Source organism: Haematobia irritans, chromosome 5, assembly GCF_050003625.1.
Source record: "Haematobia irritans isolate KBUSLIRL chromosome 5, ASM5000362v1, whole genome shotgun sequence".
Taxonomy (NCBI): domain Eukaryota; kingdom Metazoa; phylum Arthropoda; class Insecta; order Diptera; family Muscidae; genus Haematobia; species Haematobia irritans.
Genome location: NC_134401.1, coordinates 5,615,405 through 5,630,213, shown reverse-complemented (window position 1 = coordinate 5,630,213; position 14,809 = coordinate 5,615,405). Strand labels below are relative to the sequence as shown.

The 14,809-nt window shown below is 35.3% G+C and overlaps 3 protein-coding genes across 3 annotated transcripts; all 3 read left to right on the top strand.

Annotated features, from left to right (window-relative positions):
• Positions 1-2,345: 2,345 nt before the first annotated feature.
• Positions 2,346-3,106, top strand: LOC142240773 (uncharacterized). Its single transcript, XM_075312494.1, has 3 exons — positions 2,346-2,426; positions 2,480-2,818; positions 2,891-3,106. Exons 1-3 carry the CDS (start codon positions 2,367-2,369, stop codon positions 3,044-3,046), a joined length of 555 nt encoding a protein of 184 aa, XP_075168609.1. The 5' UTR covers positions 2,346-2,366; the 3' UTR covers positions 3,047-3,106.
• A 4,222-nt stretch (positions 3,107-7,328) lies between these two features.
• Positions 7,329-8,128, top strand: LOC142240751 (trypsin-1-like). The gene has a single exon (XM_075312470.1). It carries the CDS (start codon positions 7,345-7,347, stop codon positions 8,083-8,085), a length of 741 nt encoding a protein of 246 aa, XP_075168585.1. The 5' UTR covers positions 7,329-7,344; the 3' UTR covers positions 8,086-8,128.
• A 2,103-nt stretch (positions 8,129-10,231) lies between these two features.
• LOC142239490 (uncharacterized) lies at positions 10,232-10,883 on the top strand. Its single transcript, XM_075311285.1, has 3 exons — positions 10,232-10,270; positions 10,327-10,665; positions 10,728-10,883. The coding sequence occupies exons 1-3, from the start codon at positions 10,232-10,234 to the stop codon at positions 10,881-10,883; spliced, it is 534 nt and encodes a 177-aa protein (XP_075167400.1).
• Positions 10,884-14,809: the final 3,926 nt, after the last annotated feature.

The window sequence follows — 14,809 nt, the reverse complement described above, 5'->3', positions numbered from 1 at the left end:
TTTTGTCGAAATCAGAAAAACATATATATGGGAGCTATATCTAAATCTGAACCGATTTCAACCAAATTTGGCACGCTTAGCAACAATGCTAATTCCAAATTGGGGTAAAACTCTGGCTTCTGGGACCGTATAAGTCCATATCGGGCGAAAGATATATATGGGAGCTATATCTAAATCTGAACCGAATTCAATAAAATTTGGCACACTTGACTGTAGTACTAATTGTTCTTCTTGTGCAAAATTTTAAGCAAATTAGGATAAAACTCTGGCTTCTGGGGCCATATAAGTCCATATCGGGCGAAATATATATATGGGAGCTATATCTAAATCTGAACCGATTTCTTCCAAAATCAATAGGGATCTATTCTGAGCCAAAACACATACTTGTGCCAAATTTGAAGTCGATTGGACAAAAACTGCAATCTAGACTTTGATTACAAAAATGTGTTCACGGACAGACGGACATCGCTATATCGACTCAAGAGCCCACCCTGAGCATTTTTGCCAAAGACACCATGTGTCTATCTCGTCTCCTTCTGGGTGTTGCAAACATATGCACTAACTTATAATACCCTGTTCCACAGTGTGGAGCAGGGTATAAATATTGTATACATGAATATTTTTTTTTAAAGTTGAACCCCCCCCCCCCCCAATTAAAATCCTGGCTACGGCCTTGGTGTTAGTATATAGTCTCTAACAACCATGCAAAAATTGGTCCACATCGAACCATAATTATATATATCCCCCATATAAACCGATCCCCCGATTTGGCTTGCAGAGCCTCTAAGAGAAGCAAATTTCATCCGATCCGGTTGAAACGTAGTACGTGGTGTTAGTATATGGTCTCTAACAGCCATGCAAAAATTGGTCCACATCGGTCCATAATTATATAAAGCCCCCATATAAACCGATCACGAGATTTGACCTCCGGAGCCTCTTGGAAGACCAAAATGCATCTTATTAATTTGAAATTTGGTACGTGGTTTTAATATACGACCTCAAACACCCATGCAAAAATTGGTCGAAATCGGTCCATAATTATATATAGGCCCCATATAAACCGATCCCCAGATTTGCTTTTGGAGCCTCTTGTAGAAGCAAATTTCATCCGAGTCAGTTGAAATTTGGTACATTGTGCTAATATATAGCCTTTAACAACCATGCCTAACTAGGTCCATATCGGTCTATAGTTATATATAAATCGATCCCCAATCACACAAAAATTGGTCCATATCAAGTTCATAATTGTATATAGCCCCCATATAAGCGACCCCCATATTTCAATGCTGGCTCTCTACGTACCGTGCAAAAAGTCCATATCGATTCGTAATTATTTGTAGACTTACCTATACATACCTTTTTTGTCTAATATATACCACGTATGGACTAACTCACAATTTAGAAAACGATGTTAAGAAGTTTTAAGATACCACAACTCAAGTAATTCGATTGTGGATGACAGTCTTTCGTAGAAGTTTCTACGCAATCCATGGTGGAGGGTACATAAGATTCGGCCTGGCCAAACTTACGGCCGTATATACTTGTTATGTTTGTTTTCCTTAAACAAAAAAATTATTTTAATGTTCTTTGTGTGTGTGTGTGTGTGTGCATAATACACTGGTCTATAAATAGATCTGCTTGGTTAACTGTATGTGTTACCTTTGCCAGATCACTATAGTATACACGGACGAAAAAGACTGTTTTTCATATGTTTGGGTGTAAAAATCATATGTTTGGAACTCAATTTTTTAACACAATATTTTTAAGTGCAAGCATAGAATATTCATAAACTAGCATAACATGTTTGGGACATATATATGTTAATATGTTAGAATATATTATGTTTGGGACATAAAATGTTTGTAAATATAATATGCTTAGATGCAAACATATATAAATTTAGAAATAGCCTATAAACATATATGTGTTTACAAAGAGAGACCTAGAAAGTATGCTGCAAGTAAAAGAATGGAAGTAACCAATTGGCGCCTTCAAAATATATATACACAAAAAAAAAATTCATTAAAATTTTGTTCTACCAGTGTATGACCTAAGGGGAAGCATAATGTGTTTGAATAATACCAACAATAGTTTGTTTGGACCAAACCTGAAAATATATATGCTTGAAGCAAAATGTGTTTGGGGTATACGTTACAGAAGCGATTTTATTTGAGGGTGTATTTCTTAATGACAGACTCGAATCATAGGGAGGTACGTGGATGAATATGCTAATTTAGATTTTCATCTATAATTACTATCATTACTGCTAATTTCTTTTTTCGCTTTATGACACCAGTCCTCAATTCTACATTAACAAAGTCTCATAGAGGTTCTAATATATTGTTCAATTTTCAAATTCCATTGAAATGCTGATAAACCAAATAATTGCATTAATCATAATAAGTTTGCTTCACTATCATGTTGAGGTAAATTTAATCAAGAAATTTCTATTTCTATTTGTTTTTGTTTGTGTTTCTAGTCAGCGCAAAGCCGTTTTAATTTGGAGTTTTACAACTATGAGTGTATAAAGGTCACATCTCGTATAAAGATTTTCGAATGTGTTTTCCAAAAGGTATCTTCGAATCGTTTCATTTTCAACGAGCGTCTTATGGTCGATCAAGATTTGAACAACAAGTTTGAAATGCGCGTTTGGGTTAGTGTCAGACCACGCAATGGTAAAAAGACTATAAAATTTTTGGATGTACATTTGAACGTTTGTAAAATTTTTGCTGGCTCATTAGAGAATTTGTTGCTAAGGAGTCTTTTAAATGAATTAAGAAGATCGAGTAATGTACCATCTTGTTGTCCTTTCAAACGGGTAAGATTAAAAAACATGATTTTTGCAAGACAAGATTTTCCCATTTATGTTTTCTTTTTTATTTTTATCTAGAACTTTTTATACCAAATGAATAATTTTTCATTCACTGATGCTCTTTTACCTTTATACACCCCGTTAATAAATTTCACCTTTGGCATGGAGTTTATGGAAGAAAAAAGTTTGTTTGCCATCACCAGGATAACAGGAGCTACACTACCTCGAACATAAAATTGTTCTAGAAGCATGATAATAAATACTTTGAGGTATATCCTTCATAAACAAAATGAATTCAATTGAAATTTAGTAATGCGGCAACGACACATGCGGTAAGATCAACCACTTTTTTTTTACCAATAAAACAACCAAAATTATAGTTCGAACATTTATTTTCTATTGCTTTGAAATTGTTTGCAATTGTGGTAGTTTCCTGAATAACTTATCGCCCTCTTTCGTAGATCTACCTTAATTGTATAGATGAGTTTTCATTTATGAGAAACGAAATTTTAGACAAACGAAGTTTTAATACAAAATTTTAATAAAGGCTAATTTCGTTTTGGAGGAAAGTATTTTCTCTTTGGATGTATAAAACATATTTAACAAGTATATACGGCCGTAAGTTCGGCCAGGCCGAATCTTATGTACGATCCACCATGGATTGCTTAGAAACTTCTACTAAAGACGGTCATCCACAATTTAATTACTTGGGTTGCGGCCGATGGCAAGGGAACTTAAAACTTCTTAACATCATCTTCTAAATTGTAAGTTAGTCCATGCGGGATATATAGTAGACAAAAGAAAGGTCGATTAAATACGTATATATTCAATTCTTGACCGGTATATATAGGGAAGAAATAATTACGAACCGATATGAACTTTTGTGCTGTAATTATAGAGCCAGAATTGAAATATGGCGGTCGCTTTATATGGGGGCTATATACAATTATGAACATGAATCTACCAAAAATGGCTGATATTTTACTGTTTGGTAGATTGGTAGAATTCTTGATGTTTTTTAAGATTTTGCACAATATTCCTCTCCAACTACGAGGTGCTTCATAAACTTCTCTAGAAATAACATTTTGACAAAACTTTCTACAGAAATCAAATTCTGACAAAATTTTCCATACAAATACAATTTTGAAAAACTTTTCTATAGAAATAAATTTTTGACAAAATTTTGTATAAAAATGATATTTTGACAAAATTTCCAAAAGACATAAAATGTTGACAAAATTTTCTATAGAAATAAAATTTTGACAAAATTTTCGATAGAAATATATAATTTTGACAAAATTTTCTATGGCACTAAAATTTTGGTGGATTATTTTTGGCTCGATTGACAATCGATACGGACCAATTTTGGCATGGTTTTTATCGGTCATACACTAGCGAAATGTACCAAATTTCAATAGGATCGGATGAATTTTTCTCCTTCAAGAGGCTCCAAAGGTCAAATTTGGGGATCGGTTTATATGGGGGCTGTATATAATTATGAACCGATGTGTTCATAATTCGTTAGAGACTATATACTAACACCATGTTGCAAATTTCAGCCGGATCGGATGAATTTTGCTTCTCTTAGAGGCCCCGTAAACCAAATCTCGGAATCGGTTTATATGGGGTCTATATATAATTATGAACCGATGTGGACCAAATTTTGCATGGTTGTTAGAGACCATATTCTAACACTACGTACTAAATTTCAACAGGATCGGATGAATTTTGCTACTCCAAGAGGCTTCGGAGGTAAAATTTGAGGATAGGTTTATATAAGTGCTATATATAATTATGGACCGATGTGGACAAATTCTGGCATGGTTGTTAGAGACCATATACTAACACCACATACCAAATTTCAACCGGATCGGATGAAATTTGCTTGTCTTAGAGGCTCAGCAAGCCAAATCTGGGGATCGGTATATGTAATTATGGACCGATATGGACCAATTCTGGCATGGTTGCTAGAGATCATATACTAACACCATGTTCCAAATTTCAACCGGATCGGATGAAATTTGCTTCTCTTAGAGGCTCCGCAAGCCAAATCTGGGGATTGGTTTATATGGGGGCTATATATAAATATGGACCGATGTGGACCAATTCTGGCATGGTTGTTAGAGACCATATACTAACACCACATACCAAATTTCAACCGGATCGGATGAAATTTGCTTGTCTTAGAGGCTCCGCAAGCCAAATCTGGGGATCGGTATATATAATTATGGACCGATATGGACCAATTCTGGCATGGTTGTTAGAGACCATATACTAACACCACGTACCAAATTTCAACCGGATCGGATGAAATTTGCTTCTCTTAGAGGATCCGCAAGCCAAATCTGGGGATCGGTTTATATGGGGGCTATATATAATTATGAACCGATGTGAACCAATTTTTGCATGGTCGTTAGAGACTATATACTAACACCATGTTGCAAATTTCAGCAGGATCGGATGAAATTTGCTTCTCTTAGAGGCTCCGCAAGCCAAATCTGGGGATCGGTTTATATAAGTGCTATATATAATTATGGACAGATATGGACCAATTCTGACATGGTTGCTAGAGACCATATACTAACACCATGTTCCAAATTTCAACCGGATCGGATGAAATTTGCTTCTCTTAGAGGCTCCGCAAGCCAAATCTCGTAATTGGTTTATATGGGGGCTATACATAATTATGAACCGATGTGGACCAATTTTTGCATGGTTGTTAGAGACCATATCCTAACACCATGTACCAAATTTCAGCCAGATTGGATGAAATATGATTCTCTTAGAGGTTCCGCAAGCCTAATTTCGGGGCCGTTTATTGGGGCCTATACGTAAAAGTGAACCGATATGGCCCATTTGCAATACCATCCGACCTACATCAATAACAACTACTTATGCCAAGTTTCAAGTCGATTGCTTGTTTCGTTCGTAAGTTAGCGTGATTTCAACAGACGGACAGACCGACATGCTTAGATCGACTCAGAATTTCACCACGACCCAGAATATATGGGGTTTTAGATCAATATTTCGATGTGTTACAAACGGAATGACACCCACCACCCATCCTATGGTGGAGAGTATAAAAATATATATCCATTACATATCAGCCACCCTGTAAAATCTTATGTCCATTGTAATTCTATTCACTTGGCAGCTCTGCCGATACACCTCTTGTTCAATTATTCATCGATATCCATCAGAGTACACAGAAAAAAATATCACCAAAATATTTCCAATTAAAAAGTTAATTGAAGTTGAAAATTTTTTCAATTAATAAATTAATTGATACAATTAACTTTTTAATCATGATAGAAACAATGATTGAACATTTTAAAATTTTTAATTAAAAAATTAATTAAAACAATTAACTTTTTAATCAAATTCGGAAGACTAACGGCCATTTTCATGTAGCTCCGTTAGGCTTTAACTGCCAGTTAACAGAAAGTAAATTGCAAATATCTTCTCTCCAGTTAACTTTAACTGAAAAATTTTCGTCAGTTAAGTTCATAACTGGCATATGGTATATATATGCAAGATGACAGCTTCGTCCATAATACGGTTTAAAAGCTGGTTAGTTAACGGAACACTAACGGAGCTTTATGAAAATGGGGGTAAGTCAGTTAAAAAAGTGATGAATATTTTTTTAAATTTTTAATTAATTTTTTTTTCAAACAATCAATTGTTAATCCATATAAAAATTCTAAGCCAATTCAAAATGTAATTGAAAATAGTTAACTTTTTTAATTAATAAATTAATTGAATTTTGCAATCAACATCAATTAAATTTTTAATTGAATCAATTAAAAAATTAATTGAAATTTGGTAATGAAATCAATTAATTTTTTAATGAAGAATTTTTTCTATGCTCAATTAAAACTCTGATTGATACTATCATTTTCGTGATTGAAGACATTTCAATTAAAAAATTAATTGGATCAATTAATTTCGTGATTGAATCAGAAAAAAATTTTTTTGTGTGTATAGAGGCTTCAGATAAGATCAGTCTTGTTAACACTTCGTATCGCCAAAGTGCTATTATTAGAACTCATGTCCTATATGGAGTCTAATGTGTGTTCTTAATCGAATTGCGCTATCCATTATTTCGTAGTCTAATGTAGTTTTGATTGAAAAAAAAAAAAAACAACAAAAAACAAAAAAAAATTAGAAAAAGTACATTTTTTATTATATCTAATGCCACAACAAAAAATGCTAATTTATGGGAAGAAATTTTCTGATAATTCTGACTCAAATTGTTGCCGATACGCTCTATTAACATTTCTAGGTTGAAGTAAAAAAAAAACGAAATAAATCCAATTTTCCTTGTTTTCTACATTGTGAGTTCTTCGACATAAACTACAATAATGGCGCCCAACTGTGTGGCAAAACTTTCCACTAGATAATGAAATGAAACATATATCATTACCTATTTCTAGAAATGGTATAAAAGCTCTTAGAAGATTCATTAGAAATCAGTGCAATTTTCACTTGGTTAGTAAAAATCATTCATTAACCAATACAGTGTCCCAGCAAAAATGTTCCTGTTTATGATTTTCGGCTTAATGGCTGCTCATACTACTTGGGCCAGTCGTATTATTGGAGGACAATTTGCCACACCCGGTCAATTTCCCTATCAGATCTCTTTACAATCCCAAGGACGTCATCATTGTGGTGGTTCTTTGATATCTGAGACATTTATAGTAACAGCTGCCCATTGTACCATTGGTCAAAATCCCAACCTCATGAAGGTTATTGTTGGCGCCACTGACTTACAAACAGGCGAGGGGCAAACATTCAATATAGAAAAATTCATCGTCCATCCCCAATATAATCCGCAAACCCAAGATTATGATATATCTCTAATAAAACTGGCCAATGCTGTTACTCTGGGTACACCTACCGTGGATAAAATCGAATTGGCTTCAGCCGATTCCAATTTTGCTGCTGATACCTTGGCTACTATAAGTGGATTTGGTGCCATTAATGGTAATCTCCAATTGCCCAATAAATTGAAATTTGCCCATGTTCAATTATGGAGTCGTGACTTTTGTAATCCCCAAAATATACCAGGAATTACAGATCGCATGATCTGTGCCGGTCATCCCAGTGGACAAGTAAGCTCTTGTCAGGGTGATAGTGGTGGACCTCTAACAGTGGAAAATAAATTATTTGGCATTGTTTCATGGGGATTTGGATGTGGTGCTGAAGGTAAACCGGCCATGTATTCATATGTGGGAGCTTTACGTTCATGGATTAAGCAAAATTCTGGTGTTTAATAAAACAAAATTGGCAATACGAATGGATAATGGCAAGCAAGTAATGGAATTCGGAAAATTATTTTCCAAGAAATTTTCAATTTGAAAAAATTGCAATTTTTTATTTATAATAAACTAAAAGTATATCTAAGGTTCCAAAAAAAACATCAATATTTTTCAATTAAAATTTTATTTGAATTTGAAAAAATGTTCAATAAAAAAATTAATTGATTCAATTATTCTTTTAGTCAAATAAAAATTCAATCACAAACTTTATTTGAAACAATTGAATATATCGATTAGTTCATATATATATAAATTTGCTATAGAAATAAAATTTTGATAAAATTTTCTATAGAAATAAAAATTTGACAAAATTTTCTATAGAAATAAAATTTTGGTAGATTATTTTTGGTGATCGGCTATATATAACTATAGACCGATATGGACAAATTTTGGCATGGTTGTTAGTGGCCATATGCTAGCGCAATGTACCAAATTTCACCACGTACCAAATTTCAACCGGATCGGATGAATTTTGCTCCTCCAAGAGCTCCAGAGTTTAAATGGGAGTTATATATAATTATGGACCGATATGAACCAATTCCTGCATTCTTTTGTTTGGAATACGAAAGAAAGCTTTCGTTCGAAATTTCAACCGAATCGGATTAATTTTGCTCATCCATGAAGCTCCGTAGGTCAAATCTGGGGATCAGTTTATATAGGGACTATATATAATTATGGCCCGATATGAACCAATTCCTGCATGGTTGGTAGACCAAATATACTAACATTACGTACCAAATTTCAACCGAATCGAATAAATTTTGCTCATCCATAAAGCTCCGGAGGTCAAATCTGGGGATCGGTTTATATGGGGACTATATATAATTATGCACCGATTTCGACCAATTTATGCATGGGTATTTGAGTTCATATATTAACACCACGTACCAAATTTCAACCGAATCGGATGAATTTTGCTCTTCCACGAGGCTCCGGAGGTCAAATCGTGGGATCGGTTTATATGGGGGCTATATATAATTATGGACCGATGTGGACCAATTCCTGCATGGCTGTTAGAGACCATACACTAACACCACGTACCAAATTACAACCGGATCGGGTGAATTTTTCTCTTCCAAGGGGTTCCGAAGGTCAAATATGGGGATCGGTTTATATGGGGACTATATATAATTATGCAACGATTTCGACCAATTTATGCATGGGTGTTTGAGTTCATATACTAACACCACGTACCAAATTTCAACCGAATCGGATGAATTTTGTTCTTCCTCGAGGCTCCGGAGGTCAAATCTGGGGATCGGTTTGTATGGGGGCTATATATAAATATGGACCGATGTGGACTAATTTTTGCGTGGTTGTTAGACACCATATATTAACATCATGTACCAAATTTCAGACGGATCGGATGAAATTTGCTTCTCTTAGAGGCTCCGCAAGCCAAATCGTGGGATCGGTTTATATGGGGGCTATATATAATTATGGACCGATATGGACCAATTTTTGCATGGTTGTGCCAACACCATGTACCAAATTTCAGCCAGATCGGCTCTTAGAGGCTCCGCAAGCCAAACCTGGGGGTCCGTTTATATGGGGGCTATACGTAAAAATGGTCCGATATGGCCCATTTGCAATACCATCCGACCTACATCAATAACATCTACTGGAGCCAAGTTTCAAGTCGGTAGCTTGTTTCGTTCGGAAGTTAGCGTGATTTCCACAGACGGACGGACGGACGGACATGCTGAGATCGACTCAGAATTTCACCACGACCCAGAATATATATACTTTATGGGGTCTTAGAGCAATATTTCGATGTGTTACAAACGGAATGACAAAGGTAATATACCTATATCCTATGGTGGAGGGTATAAAAAAACTTAGTTGGCTCAATTCTAAAGCATTTTTCTTTGTGTGCCATTGCTTTTATGGAATTGAATGATATGGCATAAGCATGATATCATCGCATGGGGGAAATTGAGCAATTTAAATTCAATTTATATTTTTTGTTATTTTTAACTAGTAAAAATTCTGATTGAAAATCCATTAAAAATAATTTTAGTATTTGTAATAATATGAAATAATTTTGTATACCAAACACTGTCATCAAGATTGCTTAAAAGTCATGAAGTTTCTAATTTTTATGTGGTTTTCTTTGATTCTATCTAAAGAAGTTTTTGCGGTAAGTGTAACACTATCAATTTGCATCTTCTCTTTTATGGTATTTTTCCTTGTTAGGCTAAAAATCGTCGTTTCAATATAGAAATTCATAGTTTACTATGCACCAATTACTCGACATTAACTAAACAACTCGAGTGTGGCTTTAGCAAAGTCAAACACAGCCATTATCTGTTCTTTGCCAAATTTATGTCAAATCGTCAATTTAATCCAGATGCCGAAGTTCGTGCACAAATTACATTGCGAATGAAAGGCGTTACACAGCCTATGAAATTCTTAGATTTGCAAATAAAAATATGCGATGTCTTGAGTAAAGCTTCTAGTGTACCTATTGTTCGAAATCTATTTGATGAAGCCCGGAGGACGAGCAATATTCCCTATAAATGTCCCATAAAAAGGGTAAGTGAAAGAGACCATCGAATGTGCATGGAAAACTATGGTAATTTAATATTTTTTTCTAGAATGTACTCTATCGCATGCATAATTATAGTTTAACTGCTGAAAGCATTCCTCCCTATGCCACTATATTTAATTTTACATTGGAAATGGATTTTTACAATGAGCACAAAAGATTTGCAAATACTATAGTGAAGGGGGCCACAGTGCCAAATGTATGAGAGTAGATGGAATTATATTTCATGGTATTTATAGTTAAGGTCCTAATAAACGTATAATAAAATTGAAAATTTTTGGAAATGTTTTTTTTTTAAGAAAATTGTGGTAATTAATAGTTTTTCTGGGACTTGTAACCGTGTGAAAGCGGGTATTTTTCAAACATTTTGTGACACCGGTATCTCGTTCAAAGAAAAACTTCTTTTGATGTAGGATAAATTATAGACATATGAAGAAATTAAAACTGATCCAAGACTTAGATTCTACATTGAAAGAAGATTTTTCTTTTCTGAGGAACGAAATTTTAGACAAGCTAAGTTTTCTTTTGATGCTAAAAAAAAAATCGACAAAATTCGTCGTCGTCACAGTCAAACCAGTAAACAGTTTTAGTTCATATTTGGTGTCTAACAGAACTACTTTCCTAAAACGTTATCCAGATATTTCGAAAATGGTCCTGAAAAAAAAGTTTGATTGATGTTGTCAAATATTTGACTAGTGTGACCATGCTCTCACTCAAACTTTTGCATATTCCTTGAAACTTTCGCCGTAAAGTATGCAACACTAATTTTTAAAGATTATTTCGCAAATTTTAAAATGAAAAAAATTAGAGACAATCGTTGTCTCGCTGTTGTCATGTTGAGATATATTACCTGAGAGAGAGAGTGGTCGATCGCGGGGGGGGGGGGGGTGAATATATATGAAGTATATATATTCTTGATCAAGGAGAAATAAGATGATCTAACGATGTCCATATATCTGTCTGTTTGTTGCAATCACGCTGTAGCCTTAGCCATGTAAAAATCTACCGAGTTCAAAATGCAATTCATCTCAATGGCTTTATTTCAATGGATTTTCTTGCACGTATTCCGTAAAACTCAAACAAAACAAGTATATACGGCCGTAAGATCGGCCAGGCCGAATCCCTTGTACCCTCCACCATGGATTGCATAGAAACTTCTACTAAAGACGGTCATCCACAATTACTTGGGTTGCGGCCAATGGCAAGGTACTTTAAACTTCTTAACATCATCTTCTAAATTGTAAGTTAGTCCATGCGGGATATATAAAGGGTGGTTAAAATTTCAAGGGCCGATGTTGATTTTGAATAAAACACAAACTATTTAGGAAATTATTGTAATTTTATTTTATTATGATATATTGGTATTACTCAATTATGTATGGAACAAAATATCGGCCAAATGGGCGCCGCGACCTCGGTGGCACACCTTCATCCGATGGTCCAAATTTTCGATGACGCTGAGGCATAATGGAGGTTCTATGCCGTTAATGTGCCGAATTATCTCATCCTTTAGCTCATGAATTGTTGCTGGCTTATCGACGTACACCTTTTCTTTCAAATAACCCCAAAGAAAAATGTCCAACGGTGTCAAATCACATGATCTTGGAGGCCAATTGACATCGCCATTACGTGAGATAACACGGCCATTGAATTTGTTGCGCAAAAGAGCCATTGTTTCGTTAGCTGTGTGGCAAGTGGCACCTTCCTGCTGAAACCACATATCGTCCACATCCATATCTTCCAATTCGGGCCATAAAAAGTTCGTTATCATCTCACGATATCGAACACCATTCACAGTAACTGTCTGACAGGCCTCATTTTGGAAAAAATACGGCCCGATGATGCCGCCAGCCCATAAACCGCACACCCAGAGAAGGAATATGATCACCTCAACCATGTTTCGAGAGCAAAATGTTATTTTTGGACGGAGAACATGTAACATGTTTGCGGCAACCATGTTATTTTCTCAAAAAGCATATGTCTGACTTCGGCAATCATGTATATGTTTGCCGAGAAAACAAAATTTTTGCGACAAAAATGTTCCATGGTCACCGTCCAAAAATAACATTTTGCTCTCGAAACATGGTCGAGGTGATCATATTCCTTCTCTGCGTGCACCAAACAGTCACTCTTTGTGGGTGCATTGGTTTTTTGACAATCACTCTTGGATTCTCATTCGCCCAAATGCGGCAATTCTGTTTATTGACGAATCCACTGAGGTGAAAATGTGCCTCATCACTGAAGATGATTTTCTTCGAAAATTGATCATCCACTGTTGCCATTTCTTGGAACCATTTAACACGTTGTTGGATTGTGTATCTCTCCATGGTTCAAATTGAGTAAGTCTGAAATAGAGAAATGCCAAATAAAATTCGGAAAAAAACTTGGCGTTTAGGTGTGGTTCACATTCAACATCGTGGTTCACATCAATATAGTAGACAAATGAAAGGTCGATTAAATACGTCTATATTCAGTTTTTGACCGGTATATATAGGGAAGAAATAATTACGAACAGATATGAGCTTTTGTGCTGTAATTATAGAGCCAGAATTGAAATATGGGGATCGCTTGAATCCTTATATGGGGGCTATATACAATTATGAACACGAGTCTACCAAAAATGGCAGATTTTTTACTGTTTGGTCGATTGGTAGAATTCTTGATGTTTTGGAAGATTTTGCAAAATATTCCTCTCCAACTATGAAATGCTTCATAAATTTTCTATAGAAATAACATTTTGACAAAATTTTCTACAGAAATAAAATTTTCTATAGAAATAACATTTTGACAAAATATTTTTTATAGAAATAAATTTTTGACAAAATTTTATATAAAAATTATATTTTGAAAAAATTTCCTAAAGACATAAAATGTTGACAAAATTTTCTATAGAAATAAAATTTTGACAAAATTTTCTATGGCGATAAAAAGCTGGTAGATTATTTTTGGCTCGAGTGGCAATCGTGATTTTTCTGTGATTGGGTATCGGTTCATTTGGGGGCTATATATAATATAGATTGATGGGAGCCACCGTGGTGCAATGGTTAGCACGCCCGCTTTGCATACACAAGGTCGTGGGTTCGATTCCTGCTTCGACCGAACACCAAAAAGTTTTTCAGCGGTGGATTATCCCACCTCAGTGATGCTGGTGACATTTCTGAGGGTTTCAAAGCTTCTCTAAGTGGTTTCACTGCAATGTGGAACGCCATTCGGACTCGGCTATAAAAAGGAGGTCCCTTGTCATTGAGCTTAACATGGAATCGGGCAGCACTCAGTGATAAGCGAGAAGTTCACCAATGTGGTATCACAATGGACTGAATAGTCTAAGTGAGCCTGATACATCGGTCTGCCAACTAACCTAACTTAACTTAACCTAATATAGATCGATACGGACCAATTTTGGTATGGTTGTTATCGGCCATACACTAGCGAAATGTACCAAATTTTCAATCGGATCGGATGAATTTTCCTCCTTCAAGAGGTTCCGAAGGTCAAATTTGGGGATCGGTTTATATGGGGCCTATATATAATTATGAACTGATATAGACCATTTTTTGCATGGTTGTTAGAGACCATATACTAACACCACGTACTAAGTTTCAACCGGATCGGATGAATTTTGCTCTTCCACGAGGCTCCGGAGGTCAAATCTGGGGATCGCTTTATATAAGGGCTATATATAATTATGAACTGATATGGACCAATTCTGGCATGGTTGTTAGAACTATATACTAACATCTCGTACCAAATTTCAACCGAATCGGATGAAATTTACTTCTCTTAGAGGCACCGCAAACCAAATCTGGGGATCGGTTTATATAATTATGGACCGATGTTGACCAATTTTTGCATGGTTGTTGGAGACCATATACCAACATCATGTACCAAATTTCAGTCGAGTCGGATGAAATTTGCTTCTCTTTGAGGCTCCGCAAGCCAAATCTGGGGATCGGTTCATATGGGGCTATATATAATTATGGACCGATGTGGACCAATTTTTGCACGGTTGTTATAGACCATATACCAACACCATGTACTAAATTTCGGTCAGATCGGATGAAATATGCTTCTCTTAGAGGCTCCGTTTATATGGGGGTCTGTTTATATGGGGGCTATACGTAAAAGTGAACT